The following is a 15,648-nucleotide window of genomic DNA, read 5'->3' as shown; positions in this document are numbered from 1 at the left end:
GACATTTAGTGGACTTTGAAAGACCAGAAGGAATCCCTGGTCTGAAAATGAAAGAGAAGCCACTCCAGACTATGAGATCTCGTGAGCAAAAGTTCAGAGTCACAAAAGCAGAGAGTATGGTCTGAGGACAGGTACGAGCTGGGTGGGGATGGAATACAGGGTGTTCAGCTAGTTGGAAGGAGTGACGTTCCCAGTGGTGGGGAGAGACTATGATGTGGGGTCAGACCATGAAGAGCTCCAGAGTTGGACTTGATTCATGACTTACGCCAATTTTTTCTTCGATGAGGTACGCCACAAAGAAGCAACATCTCGAAAGTAATGTGGCACAATTCCTTTGCAGGCCCCAGAAAGTCATCTGGCACGGCTCCAGCCCCCACGGAGTGCGTCTTGTGGATAACTACTGTGAAGCGTGGCGAACCGCTGACATGGCCGTCACGGGACTGGCCTCCCCACTGAGCATGGGGAAGATTCTGGACCAGAAAACATATAGCTGTGCTAATAGGCTCATCGTTCTGTGTATCGAAAACAGTTTCATGACAGATGCCAGGAAGTAATGACCTTCCAATGATTCATAAGGGTTTTCCAGTTTTTCTTATGTGAAGAGTTGACACTGAAATCTAAAAGGTTTTAAATGTTGTAAATATTAGTTTATTTTTTATTACACATTCATCACAACAGCAACCAAAGAAAACATACCTCAATACACTCAGAACTGAAGACATAAAGGACTCAGATCAAAAATAAAATCTGATCCATCTCTTGGTGCTAGATTTTGCAGGAGGCCCCGTGTGGTGTGGCCACGTCGCACCACGGTTAAGAGCGAGTTGAAAACAAGGCCTTGGCATTCTGCCCCCTGCATCCTTCAGAAAGGAATTTCTTCCTTTAACCATTGTTGCTGAGTGTAAGATGTCCTTCATGTTTTCTCACAAAGTCAGTGTTTAGACATGTTACCCTTTCTAAGTTATGTGCCGACCAAAGGCCTTATTCTTCACGCATCCATAACGCGCACCCGTCCTTTGCTGTTCGTACAGAGACAGAACTGCTCAAAGGATCCCATTTGTATTTTCTGATATTACCAGACTTTAATGTTTATTTCCTAAACTATTATTGCCATCATGCTTTAGGAGTTTTATATTTTTACACAACCGTATTTTAGTATGGCATCTGTTTATATAACTCTGACTTGCTGGAAAAGTTTAAGCTCCAAATGATCTGAAACTAGAAAAGAGATTGTGCCTAATGACTATCTTTCCCTTAGAGCCCCTCCTCCCCACCCCCAGCCCCCTGATTGTATGGCTTCCGTGGGGCAATACTCGAATTCCAACTACCATTGAACCAACAGGTTCAAGAAGATGAATTTTCTGAGATGCATATATCTTCATGCTGTATACTTTTTTTTTTCCATGTAAGTGAACATAAAAACATCTTTTCCAGGCACTTTCTTCTGTTTGACTCTTTGCCCCCAGTTCCTTTATTCTCCACCACTGTGTGGAAGTGGCCCTGGGGCAAGTTTGGTCACCCTGCCGCTGCCACACAGCCGCTGCCACACAGCCCTCGGGAGATGATCAGAGAGCGGCAGGATTTCCCATCATGCTCCTGCGGGCCTGCCTGTTGTCTCCCCCTTGGTGGGGGCAGCGTGGGGTGGGCAGAAGAACCCCAGCCCGGGAAACACGGTGAACTGTGACTGCAGTTGCCAACGCGTGGCCTTGGGCAAGGCTGCTGGGTTCTTTCAAGGAGGTTGGGATAAAAGAGCCCTAATATCAGCTGCCAGTTATTAAACATCAACCTTATTATAAGGCCAATTTGCCTTTCTTTTTTTTTTTTTTTAAGATTTTTTTTTAATTTATTTATTTGACAGACAGAGATCACAAGTAAACAGAGAGGCAGGCAGAGAGAGAGGGAGAAGCAGGCTCCCCACTGAGCAGAGAGCCCAATGCGGGGCTTGATCCCAGGACCCTGAGATCATGACCTGAGCGGAAGGCAGAGGCTTTAACCCACTTCGCCACCTAGGCACCCCCCAATTTGCCTTTCTTAATAACCGTGCAAGGTGGGTATTTTTAGCTCCACTTTATAAATGGGGAAAAAAAAAAAAGTTGAGGCTCAGGAAGTCCCTTGTTCCTTGTTCCAGGTAGCCTAGCTGGTGAATGGTGGGGCTGCTTTCAGACTTGGTCTGTGTCAGCTCTTTGCAAGAAACCCCTGCAGGAGGCTGCCTGTCTGCTCTCTCCAGCTCTGAGTCTGTGATGCTCTGGCTCTTGGCTCCACACTGCAAGAGAAACAGAATCACCAGGCAAGGGGCCTGCCTGAGACTTCCTCCCAGAAACTTGCGAAGTGAATCCACCCAAATAGTCCTTGAGGTAGGAAGGAAATTGAGGACAAAAAAAATCACACAGCCCAGAACCTCCACTTAGGGGCTTCCTAAATGGAAGAGTGATGAGAATCTCTAATGAGTCATAAAATAAATAAATAAAATAAAAGGCAGTTACAGGTCGGAAAGTCCCAGAAGTGGGTTGTTGAGGACTGTCCCACCTACCGAGTGACGGGGGCTGGGAACTGCCTGGCATGGACGGGAACGGAGAGGGGAGCGGGGCAGGAGGCTCCTGAGGTTATGATGTGAAGATGCCATCCATTTTAGTCAGAGCCCACCACAGCCGTGGGTCCAAAGTGGGCAGGGCAAGATGGGAGTTCGGGGAAAGCCAAAGGAGGAGAGACTCCTTCCGCTAACCCAGGAAGGGAGGTGAGTTTCCTGCCCTGGCTTCTCAGTCCTCCTCGGGCGCTGGACTCAGTATCACCAGCTGGTCCTCCTGGAAGAGGCCCTGAAGCAACCCAAGCCCTTTCAGTCTCTGAAAATGAAGGTCAAAATCCTGGGCATCCAAGACCCTTCACTGAGCAGCAGCTTTCACATCACTTGCCAAAGGCCACCAGCCTGGTGTCCTCATGGGTCACTTCAGTGAGTCACACAGGCTTCTCTGGCAGGCTGTTGCTCGTGTCCCACCCCATGTCAGGACAGCTGTCACCACCATTTGCTGGTAGCCAGTGTAGACTGCTTCTGCAACATCCCCCACTGCCCTAACCCTGTCTACCTCTTGTCATTCCTCCTCCTCTGTGTACCCGGGGTTCTCGTCGCACAGTTGAAACACAGAGGCTGAAAGGTCTCTAAGCCTTTGCTCTACTCCTGGATGGACCTCAGGCCAAGAAGTGGACTGATGCTCTGCGGCACACGAAGGGAAGGAGGTATGCCATGGACAGCTCGTCTTTACAGTGCTGGAGGTCTTTGGGTACTGGATCTGAGTCTGTGTTGTAGACTCGCAAGGTCTGAAGCCCACAGCGTCCAAGGTCCCCCGTCTAGAAGCAGAACCAGAATGACAGAAGCAGCTGTCAACCTATGCAAGGGGCTGGGCCCCATGAAGAGGCAGACTTCGGAGGGCCCAGAGGAGCCGAGAGACTAATGAGGTCTGGGGGGTGGTGGAGACAAAGCATGAAGGAGAAGGTCCAGGGTGATACTTTCTGCCAACATGAGCATGACCACGTGCTGGTGTGGAAGGGAAACTGAGGAAACAGGAGGCTGGATCACAAGAGCCCCTCTCACATGTCCTGCACCTCTGGACTTTGTATGGCGGATACTACATTGTCTGAACCTGTGGAGAGTGCCAGAAGGAGACCGCATGGACTTCAGGGAACTGTTAGCAATCCAGCACCGCTGAACGCTAGTCCGTAAGGGAGACACAAGCCAAATTCATAAGCCAAAAACACAAAACAGCAAACACACATAAAGGAATGTATTGGTTCTGGAAACCAGGAGGAAGGACGGGGAGTACAATAGACTCAAGTGATATGATCACTTATCCTGTTCTCTGTGTGTGTGTGTGTGTGTGAGAGAGAGAGAGAGAGAGAGAGGCTGTCTGTCTGGTGTCTTGCTTCTGCTTTTCTCTGTATTTGGTCTTCCTTCCCTCCAGGGAGGAACAAGAGTTCTTCGTGTGGAAGGAGTAGTTCACAGACATTCCCAGCCTTACATTGCCTCCCTACCCCACCCCAGAGGTTGGCTTCAGAGGATAGAGACTTCTTCTCCCTCCTGGGATTCTGTTAATTCCCAGAAAGGACTTGATCCGTCCCACGTGTGTTGTGTGTCTGAAATGGATCAGCAGCTCCACCCAGGATGAACCGTGCAGAAGGAACAGTTCCTCCACCCAAACTGTGAGGGTTACGATGACCAGAAAATGGGGACTCGGGAAGTTGAGAAAACAATAAACTAGCAAATAAAAATTCCAGCACGCACAGGGAAGGGCCGAGCGTGGGGGATGTGGTGGGGGTTGAGGGGGTGAGAGCACACTGCCCTTGAATTCGAGGATGAGGCATTTGAACTTGATCCTGCACTTGGGGGTGCATGTTGGGAAGATTTTAAGAAGATGAGGCACGGGATCAGGCAGGTCTTTGTTCAAGAAAAATCTAGTAGGTCTTTTGTTTATTCATTCAAACATTCAGAAATACTTTGAATGATGAGTTTGCACCCAGGACTAGGTTTGGATTTGGAAGTACAAAGACAGATGATGCCCCCACTTTTTAAACCCACCAAACGCCTTCTCATGCCACGGACTATTGCATACCTCCTGTATATCTCCTTCTCCCCCCAAGTCCACACAGACTTCCCCAGTGGAGGCAAGGACATGGGTATAACCTGTGCCTAACCTAGCAGCTGGAGAAGTACTTCTCTGTTTATGCCTTGAGCTCCTGGGTCACTGAGACCTCACTGAGCCCCTCACAGCTTTTCAGTTCCCACTTGTTGACTTTTCCCTTTGCCTCCCACTTTATACTTCACCTTGCAGGGCAGTCGAGTATAGGCAGGCCTTGGTTTGGGTTTGAATTTGAGCTCTGTCCCCGAAGAGCCTTGGAATCATAGGCAAGTTATGGAAAATCGTCCCCTACACTCAACCTTTCCCTGAAGCTGCTTCTTCACCCATAAAACAGAGATAGCAATGGAAAACCACTCTCTGTTAAGTTGCTGGAGGCTCTAGAAAGGGTATTCTTACACTGAGTAGGCATCCCTAAGTGCTCGCTATCTTTGGCCTGCCCTGATGTTTCTCGGGAAGGAGCTGAGGGTCTGGCCTCGCTGTCTGATGTCTTCTGATCTGCCTGGTTTCTCTGCCTGACATCAGACCCGGGGCTCAGGCTCCACCTGTAAACACTAGTACAACTATACCTGGGATGAAGATCCATTGTCCCAAGCCCCTAAGTGGGTGAGAGGCCCAAGCTTCTGGCTACCCTCACCCTCTGCTCCTCCTCGTAATCCAACAACTAGTGTTATCATCTGGCTCTTCAGGGACTGCCGGATTCCGCTCCGCCCAGGGGCTGGATTCCACCTGATTGACAGGAGCACGTGCTACAATGACTATGAAATAGTCTGATGAGTCCCCGGCCTGCGCCTGTCCAGCACCCTGAGTTCCAGAAAGTAGCCAGAGAGCCCTGTTATCTGATATGTCTGTAGAGGAGATTGTCTGCCTCCCCCCTCCCCCCAGACTAGCTCTTTTTCCCCCGGGCCTTCTTTCAGTGAATGGCACTACCACCCAGCCAGCAGCCAAGGAGTCATTTATCTCTTCCTCTCCTCATTCATTCAATAAATATGGATGGAATGCTTCCTTAGAAGTAGCAGTAATAACAGCACCCAACAGCAACAATTTAAGAAAAAAAATAAAGGTAAATGCAAGGAAGGTCGACCAAGTCTAGATATTTCCACGATGGCTGCTTCTAGTCTTCTGAATGTCACAATATTTAACCAGTATCTCAGGGCAGCTCTGCTCTGCTGTAGGTGTTGGTCTTTGAGACACAGTGAGGTCTTGACTCCTCTCTTACCTTCTGTGGGACTGCTACTCGCACCTCCAGGCTGATCTCCTGGCCTCCGGCTTCCCCCTCCAGTTCCTCCTCCATACCAGGAGAGAGAGCTTTCTAAAGAGCCTGCCACACTTTGTCATTTGCGTTCCCCCTTGGATGAGCGTTCATTTGTAAGCAGTTTATATGGGAGGTGGTCCCGGGACACACCGACAGGGAAGTGGGGAAGTGAGACAGAGAAGGGAAGGCAGACTCTAAAGGGGGCATCCAGTCACCACTGTGGATAACCAGATCCTGTCTCCTCTCAGGAACTCTGGGAGCCTGTATGCAATGAATAGACCCCACAGAAATTTCCCACGTAAGGGACAAGGGAGCTGTGGTTGTGATACACCATCCATCACTGGAAGGCAGGGATGCATTAAATTCCAGTACATCTGAGCGGCTGTGCCCAGGCAGAGTGGGCTCAGGCTGCCAGAGCAATCTCTTAAGGCAGACTCTTTGCAAGGACAGGTTGGAGGTCTCTGGGCCGGGCACCGCAAAACCTGCAAAATCAGGCTCCGTCTAATGGGAAGCCACATGGGTTTTATTTCAAGAACAGCGCCAACCAGGCAGAAACCTCGAGAACTTTTTGGGAGACAGAAACCTGGCATGAGCAGGTATGTGACAAAGACAAAGGCAGCATCTGCCTGGGACTCTGTCCGGCCGCTGATTTCCACAGGACCATGCCAGCAGGGGCCGGAGGCAAATGTGCTCCGGGGGGCAGCTAGGAAAGCTCCCAGTGATGTGTGCGACTGCTCGCAGCACTCGGAAGACCCATCCCTCCTTTTCAATACAGACTTTCTTATTTACAAATACCAGAGAATGACAAGCATCTGTTAGTCATCCGAGGAGATTAAGTGGCCTCAACATGGAACCAGAAGATCGATCAGAGCCAATGAAGAAGAATTATTACAGAAAGCAGGAGGTAATTTTTAAAACAATTCAAGTGTTTATTTCAGTGAAAAGACAGAGCGCAGAAGAAGCACGGAATAGAATACTGGGAGACCAAGAAACAATCCTTGGAAATAACATAATTGTACATGCTCCCAAATCAAATAGAACTACAGCATATACACTATTGAAAACTGACTTAGTGAGTTGTCAGATAAATTCATAAGAATCAATGTGATCCCCTCAGAACACAGACAAAAAGATAAACTCATCAGATGAAACATAGAGAGGAAGATAGATATAATATTCCATATTTACATAATAGCAGTGTTAGAATCAGAAAGAAGAAAGGATAGACTTTTTTTTTTTTTTTTAGGATTTTTACTTATTTATTTGACAGAGGGAGATACAGAGAGAGAGAGAGGAGAACAAGTAGGAGAATTGGGAGAGGGAGAAGCAGGCTTTCCACTGAGCAGGCAGCCTGTCGATCACAGGACCCTGAGATCAGGACCTGAGCCAAAGGCGCTTAATGACTGAGCCACCCAGGCGCCCATTTTTTTTTTTTTTTTTTAAACTCTCTACACCCAACTGTGAGCTCCTCTGGGGGGACCCAAGCCCAACCACCTTTCTTAGTGTCCACTTCACCCCACCACAAATTCTTCCTTTCTTGCCAGACAGCAGTAGGAGTATAAGTACCTCCCTTCTGCCCCATTCCCAGCTGGAAACAATGCCAGCCTTCCTACCTTACTCACAAAAGTCTAAGGGCAGATTAGAAAATGATAATCAGTTTGGGAACAGCAGGTCTCTCAGGGACCCCCCTGTATGGCTGACTTCTTGGCGCCTCCCCAGTATTTCGCTTAGGGGGAGGGTCGTCTCTCATTACAAACACTGCTCTCCCCACAAACCAGAGGATTCTGGCTCTAGCCCACCTTTTTTTTCTCAGCCCCGGTCATCTCATGAAGATTAGAAAGGAGGTCTGGAGGACAGCTGATAGGGACATTCTGACACCTTTCAGTAAACCCCAGCAGGGGAAACTGGTGCTCTGGGGAATGGAGGGGAACGGGCAGCTCTCTTGAGACGGTGATGCTTAGAACCTCTTTGTCTTCACCTCTGGGCTTTAGCTGGAATTCCTGGACAATAAAAAAGGGAGGAAAGATCCCACTGGGTATCCTGTTACCTTTGAACATTGGAAAGGGGACAGGCTTGCAAAGATCTGGGTGAAGGGTGTCCCAAGAAGGAGGAAGAGTAAAGGTAAAGGCCTTGAAATTCAAACTCGGTTGGTATGTATTAGGGGCAGAAAGAAGCTGGGAGAACTGAAGCAGGAGGCAGTGAGGGGGAAGATAGCGCCAGCAGAGGGATGATGGGAGGAAGCCGCAGATCACCGAGGCTCCTGCCCACTAAGGTAAGGCGTTTGGATTTTATGTGAAGTTGCTCTGAGAAGCGACTGCAGGGTTTTAAGCAGGAGAGGGACACAAACTAGCTTTATTTCTTTTTTGGTAGAAGCAAATTATACAACTGAATGCATCATTATGATATTTTCCTCTGTCAAAGAACACAAAACCAGCATTGACTCTTCACATACACCAAGTGCGTCTCACAAACACGTACTCGCCTCGTGCTTGTAGCATTCATTTTATTACTGACATAGATACAACTATCTAGATGTTTGCTCTCAGCAGATCTGTTAGGTTTGACAGTCTATGAACTGATTTTTTGTTTTGCAAAGACCACTGAGACTTCTGTGTGCTGAATGGACTTGGTGGTGGCGGGGACAACATTGGAGGAAAATGGCATGCTTGGAAAACTGTCATAGTGAGTTAGCCAAGATGCCATGTCGTCCTGGGCCCCAGCTAAGCTGAGGACATAGTGAGAAGTGGGAAGATTTGAGCTGGGTTTAGGAGGAGCCTCCTGAAAGGGCTCCATAGTCAGAGAAGGATTCCTGGGATTTGGCCCTGGCCAGTTGGCTGGATGGTGTCCCCACTTCCTGGTATGGGAATGGCTCCCCCAAGTCGTAAATCATGGTTGGTTGGTTATTTTCTTCCTTGTTCTATCCCCAGGATCTAAAAGAGATCCAGCAGTTAGTAGGTGCTCAATAAATGTGTGTTGAGTAACTGAAAAAGCAACAACTGGGCCAGGTTATAATTGAGAAGCCGAAGAGACCTACTCATCCTCTTGCCATCTATGACTAAATGATGCATGATCCCTCTCCCTGTATGTTTGCAAAATTCTATTTTAAAAAAATGGAATGGGGAATCAGTTCCAGTTGTCATCAGCCAACTACCTACACCCTATCCTTCCGGACAGAGGCGGGAAAAACTCACTTCTCTGACACAGGAGCAAATTCCCCTACCCTTGGTCCTGCCTCTTGCGGGACTTGGAAGAATTCCACTGAACAAACCAGACCTCCTAGCGGAGGGCTGTCTTCTCTTGGCCACAGGCCTGGAGGAGTGTCCATTCCTGGGGGCTCAGCTTCCTGGCCTGAGCTGGCTTGAAGCACCAAGAGACGAGGAAGGTCCATTCAGGCCCTGGGCTGTGCCGCATTCCATACTGCTCCAAGACAAGATGCTTCGTCTTTATTCCCGTACTCTCCTTCCCAGCCCCAGACTGCTGCTTTTGCAATTCTTCAAGGAAAAAGATCACCCGACTCTCTGTACCCTTGGCATCTCACCGTGAGGAGAAAGACCTCCTCTTGTATCTGTCTGCTGATCCCTTCCACTTTTAAACAGCCCAACTTTGAGAAAGCATCCTTTTCAGTAGTGCATAGACGGCCCATTCTAGCATCCTGACATCTTTCGATGGAGACTTCTTGGAACGGCTGCTGACAGCACAAGGCCTGGAAGGCCTACTTCTCCCCCAGCAAAGAGGAATCCCCAAGGCTCTGCACCACCTTGCCCGAGCCAGTCACCCCCTTTTAGGATCTCTTAACTTATTACCTACAAATCTCGTGCACAGATCAGTTGCTGTATTAGTCACCCTTCTTTGGTTGTGGAACAGAAATCCAGCTAACCCTTGCTTATCTAGAGAGGAGAGTTCCTGGTGCTTGTACCAAGGGCGGGGGCGGGGAGCGGGGAGCCCTGGGACTGAGATCACTGCGTCCATATAAATTATATTGTCAAGTTTTTCCACCCTGGACTCTCCACGCCTGTCTCTGCACCACTCATCTTGACTTTTCTGTGTGCTCGGGCCCCATTTTCTCTTACGTGGGATGGCTTCATCCTGGCGAGGACAGGGCACAGGAAGCATGGCCACCCGAAGCTCCTGACCTGTTCTTTAGCTCAGCGAGGCCGAGGCCTTGAGGACGCTGCTTTCTCCTCTGGGCGCTTAACCTGCTGTGAGTCCCAAGGGCCGCTCCGGCCAGCGTCCCCCAGTCTCCGCCCCCAGTCTCCAGGCTGCGGGACGGGGTTCTGTGATTGGTCACGCTTCGGTCGCGTCATCACCCGGGAGCGGGGGGAGGGGGAGCGGGGGGGGGGTGGAGCGGGTGGTGTCCGGAACCTGCGACGCGCAGCCACACCAGAACCCCGCAGGTTTTTGAGGGAGGGGAGGTGAGACTGCACTTTCTGCAAAGAAAGTCGGGAAAAGGAGCCAGGCAGGCAGACACAGCAGGAGATCGGGCTGAATGCAGTCCGGGGACCGAAGAGAGAGTGCACGCTCAGGCTGCTGTGGTTTTCGTTGCTAACTTACACCAGAAATATGCAGGTTGCGGGCAGGAATGGTAGTGAGGAAGTGAGCTCTGCGGCTTCCTCCGTGGAGACGCGTAGGAGCGAGGGGTTAGCGGTGAGAGGAGGTCTGCCCTCGCACACCAGCCCGCGGGAGGCCGGGGGCGGGGCGGGGGAGAGGCGGGGGGGGGGGGGGCGGGGGGGGGGATACGCTTCAGGGGATGACTCAGTGAGGTGTATGCCGTGCCTTCCTTGGTTCTGCTCTGTCCAATTCTCCAAAGCCAAATAAATAGGAAGTGTGGCAGACTGGATTCTTTTTAGCAGCAGTACACTTGGGTTTGTTTTCGTGGGCATGAGTCCACTGGAAAGCAATTATTTTCTCTTGCCTTCTTGCTGCATCAGAGAAATGGAACAATTTTAAAGAGATTTCAAAGAAACAATTTTGTAGCTTACAAAATGGAATCACAGAGGGACTGCCAAGTTGGCTGTGCTGGTATGTCAGGACTGGTTCTTTTTTTAAAAAAATAAAACTGTGTATATTTAAAGTGTACAACATTTTGACATACATATACATAGTGAAAGGATTACTACAGTTAAGCTAATTAACATATCCATGGCTCCATTTGTTACCGTTTGTGTGTATTTATGTGCGAGTGTGTGGTGAGAGCACCTGAGATCTACTCAGCAAATTACCAGTATACAATACAATATATATATTTTTAAAGCTTTTATTCATGGGGCACCTGGGTGGCTCAGTGGGTTAAGCCTCTGCCTTTGGCTCAGGTCATGATCTCAGGGTCCTGGGACCAAGCCCACCATCTGGCTCTCTGCTCAGCAGGAAGCCTGCTTCCCCCCCACCCCCTGCCTGCCTCTCTGCCTACTTGTGATCTCTAATAAAAATAAAATCTTTAAAAAAAAAAGATTTTATTTATTTATTTATTTATTTGTCAGAGAGAGAGGGAGAGCACAAGCAGGGGGAGTGTCAGGCAGAGGGAGAAGCAGGCTTCCCACTGAGCAATGAGCCAGATGTGAGACTCGATCCCAGGAGCCTGGGATCATGACCCACGCAGAAGGCAGATACTTAACCGACTGAGCCACCCAGGTGTCCCTATAATACAATATTATTAACTATAGTCACCGCCCTGTACATTAGATCTCTAGAACTTATTCATACTACATAAGTGCAACTTTGTACCCCCTGCCCAACATCTCCCCCATTTCCTTGCCCTCCCCACCTCCAGTAACCACCTGTCTACCTCTGCTTCTAGACTTTTTTTAGATTCTACACATGAGTGAGATCACGTAGGATTTTTCTTTCTGTGTCTGGCTTATTCCACCTAACATAACATCCTCTGGGTTCATCCATGTTGTCAGAAATGGCATCATCCGAATAATATTCCAGCGTGTGTGTGTGTGTGTGTCTGTGTCTGTGTGTTTAGGTTGCTTCCATATTCTGACTATTAGGAATAATGCAGCAATGAACATGGGAACGTGGGAGCACAAATAGATCTTCAAGGTACTGATTTCATTCCCTCTGGATACATACCCAGCAGAGGGGTTGCTGGATCATATGGTAGTTCTAGTTTTAATTTTCCAAGGAAACTCCATGCTATTTTACATAGTGAGTGTACTAATTTACATTCCAACCAATAGCATATAGGAGTTCCCTCTTCCCCACATCCTCTCCAATATTAGTAATCTCCTGTCATTTTGGTAATAGTCATCCTCACAGGTGTGAGGTAATATCTCACTGTGGTTTTGATATACATTTCCCCCATGATGAGTGATATCAAGCATCTTTTTTCATGTACCTTTGGCCATGGTGGTGTCTTCTTTGGGAAAAATGTCTGTTCCAGTCCTTAGCCCATTTTTAAAATCAGCGTTCTCTTTTGTGTGTTTGTTGCTGTTGAGCTGTATGAATTCTTTATATATTTGGGATAGCAACCCCTTATCAGATCTATGGTTTGCAAATATCTTCTGTAGGGTGCCTCTTCCTTGTGTTGATGGTTTCCTTTGCTGCAGAAGCTTTTTGGTTTAATGTAGTTCCACTTGTTTGTTTTTACTTTGGTTGCCTGAGCTTCTGGTTTCTTGTCCCCAAAAATCATTGCCACGACCAGTGTGTCAAGACTTGTTCTTGATCATATAGTTTCTATGAAAGTCACATGCTAGAATCAGGAAAGATCTTACAGATCACAGCCAACCCTGTCACACGGCAGAAGAGGAAACTGGGGCCCAGAGAGGGGAAGAGAGTGATTTAAAGGTCCCTTGTGAGTTTGAGGCAAAGTAAAGTCTCATACCAGGTCTTCTGCACTGTTGCACCTGAATTTCGCCGCTCAGTCACTCAAGACTGCTTCATAAAGTAGATAATGGAGCGTCTCCTACAGCATTGCTTCTAAATGTCCTTGAAGACAGTTGATGGGAAATTTCAACCTGCTGCTGCAAGGGAAATTGCTAAATGAATTCAATTCTTGCATGCCAAAAATATCTCTGCAAAGATGTGCCTCTGTACTTGTTTAAACACAGGACACTTGAATTCAGCCATCAAGGACATGCCCCGGCCTCCCAGGGGCCTTCCGGATCTCTGAATTCCTGTGGTCTGAAGGCGGTCTACCCGAATCGGCTCCTTGACAGTGTTTTTGTCATCTCTGGTACCTTCTGGGTTCCCCCATCCTGACTGTTGTGCCATGCTGCTCAGACTGGCCCCCCCTTGACCTGACCCCCCTTTCACAATGAGGCCGTGTGGGTCCCTTGCTCTTCCAGACCACCTGGCTCTGTGCCCTGCACCCTGATCCATCTGGAACACAACACTGGGTTTCCTTGTGCTTTGGCTCCCAGGTAGGTTAAGCCAACTGGCTAGAGAGGGAAGGGAGGGAGGAGTGTGAATTCAGGGGATTTCTCCGCCAAGTTTCCTGTCTTTGGGCTCTCCAAGTTCTGGCTGCACCCCTCCATAGAAAAGAACGCCATTGTCAAGTGACATCCTGGGCAGGCCTCTCTCTCCATGTGCCCAGAGCTCCTCCTCCCTGCACCCATTGTTCAAGCTGGGCTAGTGACAGCAGCTGCCTTTACCAGTGCCTCAAGGAGCACCGTGGGCTTCTGTGTTCACCCTCGCGCTTTGCCCATAGCCTACCATCCCTTTGAAAACAGTCCTTCTATTAAACGCTCCTTAAATTGCCCCGTTTACATGTGGCACCTGTTTGGCTGGGGCTTGGGCTGAAAAACTACCTAAAGCCAACCTGGGACTTCGGTCTCCTCTCATCTCTGGGACATACTCTATCCCAAGAGAGACAGTATTTGAAGTCTAAGTTCAGGAGTCTGTTTGCCTGGAGTAGCCTTGAATCTAGACTCCTAAGTCTTGATCATGAATTCTCACTTTATTTCTGAGAACAAACCTCCAAACCTAGGAGAACAAACCTCCAAACCTAGGAGGTTTGTTCTCCTCACATGGAGATGGCAAAGAGCCAGAAACCAGGACCTTGAGCAAGGAGCCTGCTGAGCTGTACTGCTATCTGGCCAGTGCTCCAAGTCTCCTATGGCAGAGGGGCAAGGACAGGCCCAGGAATCCAGAAAGAGAGCTTACCCTGCAAGCACCAGAGTGCTCCTGCGCTTTCTCAGGCTGCGAGGAGCTAAGAGAAAGGATTTGTGTCCATGTTTCGGCCTGAGCATGAAGGACGAGCAGCACCTGCCAGGCCTTGGTGTGACAATGGCAGTAGGGGGTCTTCTAGCTGGACTGAAAGAGCCCCTGGGGAAGAGGAGGCACAGTACTCTCCTCTCTGCACTAACCCCCTGTAGCCCACAGTTCAAAGTCCTGGTCCCCTTAGACTAGTCCCCCACTGGCATCCCGGAAGCTCCAAGTCCCCATTCTGGCAATCACGAGCTATTCAGTAGTAGCCCGTGCCGCCTTTATTTCTGTCCCTCATTGTGCTAGACACAAAATATGTGCGATCAAGAATAATTTACAGTCACTTACAACCTGCTTCCTTCAGACTGCCACTTGAGCACAAAACTGTGTGGATAGCAGATTCACAGAAGAAATAAGCAGTTGCAAAGATGCCCAGAGTGATAATATTATCTCACATGTTTTACAGTTTGTCAGACATTTTCTCATGCAGTACATACCAATTGAGTCTCACAATAAACCTATTGTATATGTGCGTATCCATCTATCTATCTAGCTTTCTGTCTATGTATCTACCCATCCATGTATGTATCAAATGCATTAGAAGAACCTCAGGCTTTAAGAAATAAAATGACTTACCCAAGGTCTTATAAATAGCCCAAATGAATTCCTTCTTTATATTTCTTGTGATGTCGTTGTGTAGTATATTAGTTGTGATTACGTCTGTCTTTTGCTTGAGTCTGTGAGCTCACCAAGCATAGGGCCTGTGGCTTATTATATTTTTTGTCATATAGGCTAGTAGGTGTGTGTTTGTGTATGTGCGTACACTGTATCTTTAACATTTAATGAATAATAAAACAACCAACCATGTATCTACCACTTAGATTAGGAAACAAATGTCTGAAGGCCCTTCTTTGTCCTTTCCCTATCTCTTTCTCTCTCTCTCAATCTACTAAACTACTATTTTGAATTATTTTATCATATTAATGAATCCTTAAGAATATCTTCTTTACTTGTGTATGTCATTTAATGTTATGTAAATGGGTACGTGGCCCATTTATCCTTGCTGCACCCACACAGCCTCCGCATTGTACACAGACACGTCCCATGTACCATAGGGGCTTGCCCTAGCCTGGCCTTAGCATGATCAGAAAGCACCTGTATACTTGCGATAATCCAGTCACCAAGTGGTTGAAGAAGGCTGGTCAGAGGTTGGAGTTGGGTTCCGGGTGAGAAAAATCATGGAACAAAACATCTTGGGACCCCCAGCTGTATTTTATACCCATACTGCCTCCAGAGAAGCCCACTGTGGCCACAGATCTGGTCTGTTCCAGGGGCCCATCCTGCAGACTGCTTACTGCTTGAAGCAGGAGTCCCACTTTGGAGCTCAAAACTCTCTGCTCTCAAGGCCAGTTTTCTGAGTCACGAGTGGCAAGTGCCAGCCCTCTATGCTTCATGACCTTGTACTCTCCATTAATTCAGCTTCCACTTCCTTACACACTTCCCTGTTACATTCCTGGAAAATTTACGACCCATTTTAATAACCACTTAAACAATGCAAGCGGTCCATGCAAATCCGCCGTAAGGGCAGCATTTTTCAAACTGTGGGCTGTGACCCCATAAGGA

At 48.3% G+C, this 15,648-nt stretch overlaps 1 protein-coding gene and 1 long non-coding RNA gene across 2 annotated transcripts in view; one reads left to right on the top strand and one right to left on the bottom strand.

Moving 5' to 3' along the window:
* COL15A1 (collagen type XV alpha 1 chain) overlaps positions 1-1,793 on the top strand; it is a 101,130-nt gene extending 99,337 nt beyond the window's left edge. The window contains exon 41 of the mRNA XM_046023530.1: positions 341-1,793. Coding sequence (XP_045879486.1) covers positions 341-554 — 214 coding nt within the window. The 3' untranslated portion in view covers positions 555-1,793. The remainder of the gene's footprint in view (positions 1-340) is intronic.
* Positions 1,794-8,366: 6,573 nt separating this feature from the next.
* LOC123953393 lies at positions 8,367-10,087 on the bottom strand. The gene is made up of 2 exons (XR_006820869.1): positions 9,951-10,087; positions 8,367-8,810 (listed from the first exon to the last, which is right to left on the bottom strand). It is a non-coding gene; the product is annotated as an uncharacterized LOC123953393 (long non-coding RNA).
* Positions 10,088-15,648: the final 5,561 nt, after the last annotated feature.

Source organism: Meles meles, chromosome 11 (assembly GCF_922984935.1).
Source record: "Meles meles chromosome 11, mMelMel3.1 paternal haplotype, whole genome shotgun sequence".
NCBI classification, from domain to species: domain Eukaryota; kingdom Metazoa; phylum Chordata; class Mammalia; order Carnivora; family Mustelidae; genus Meles; species Meles meles.
The sequence above is the reverse complement of the archived record's forward strand: the minus strand, read 5'-3'. Positions and strand labels throughout refer to the sequence as shown.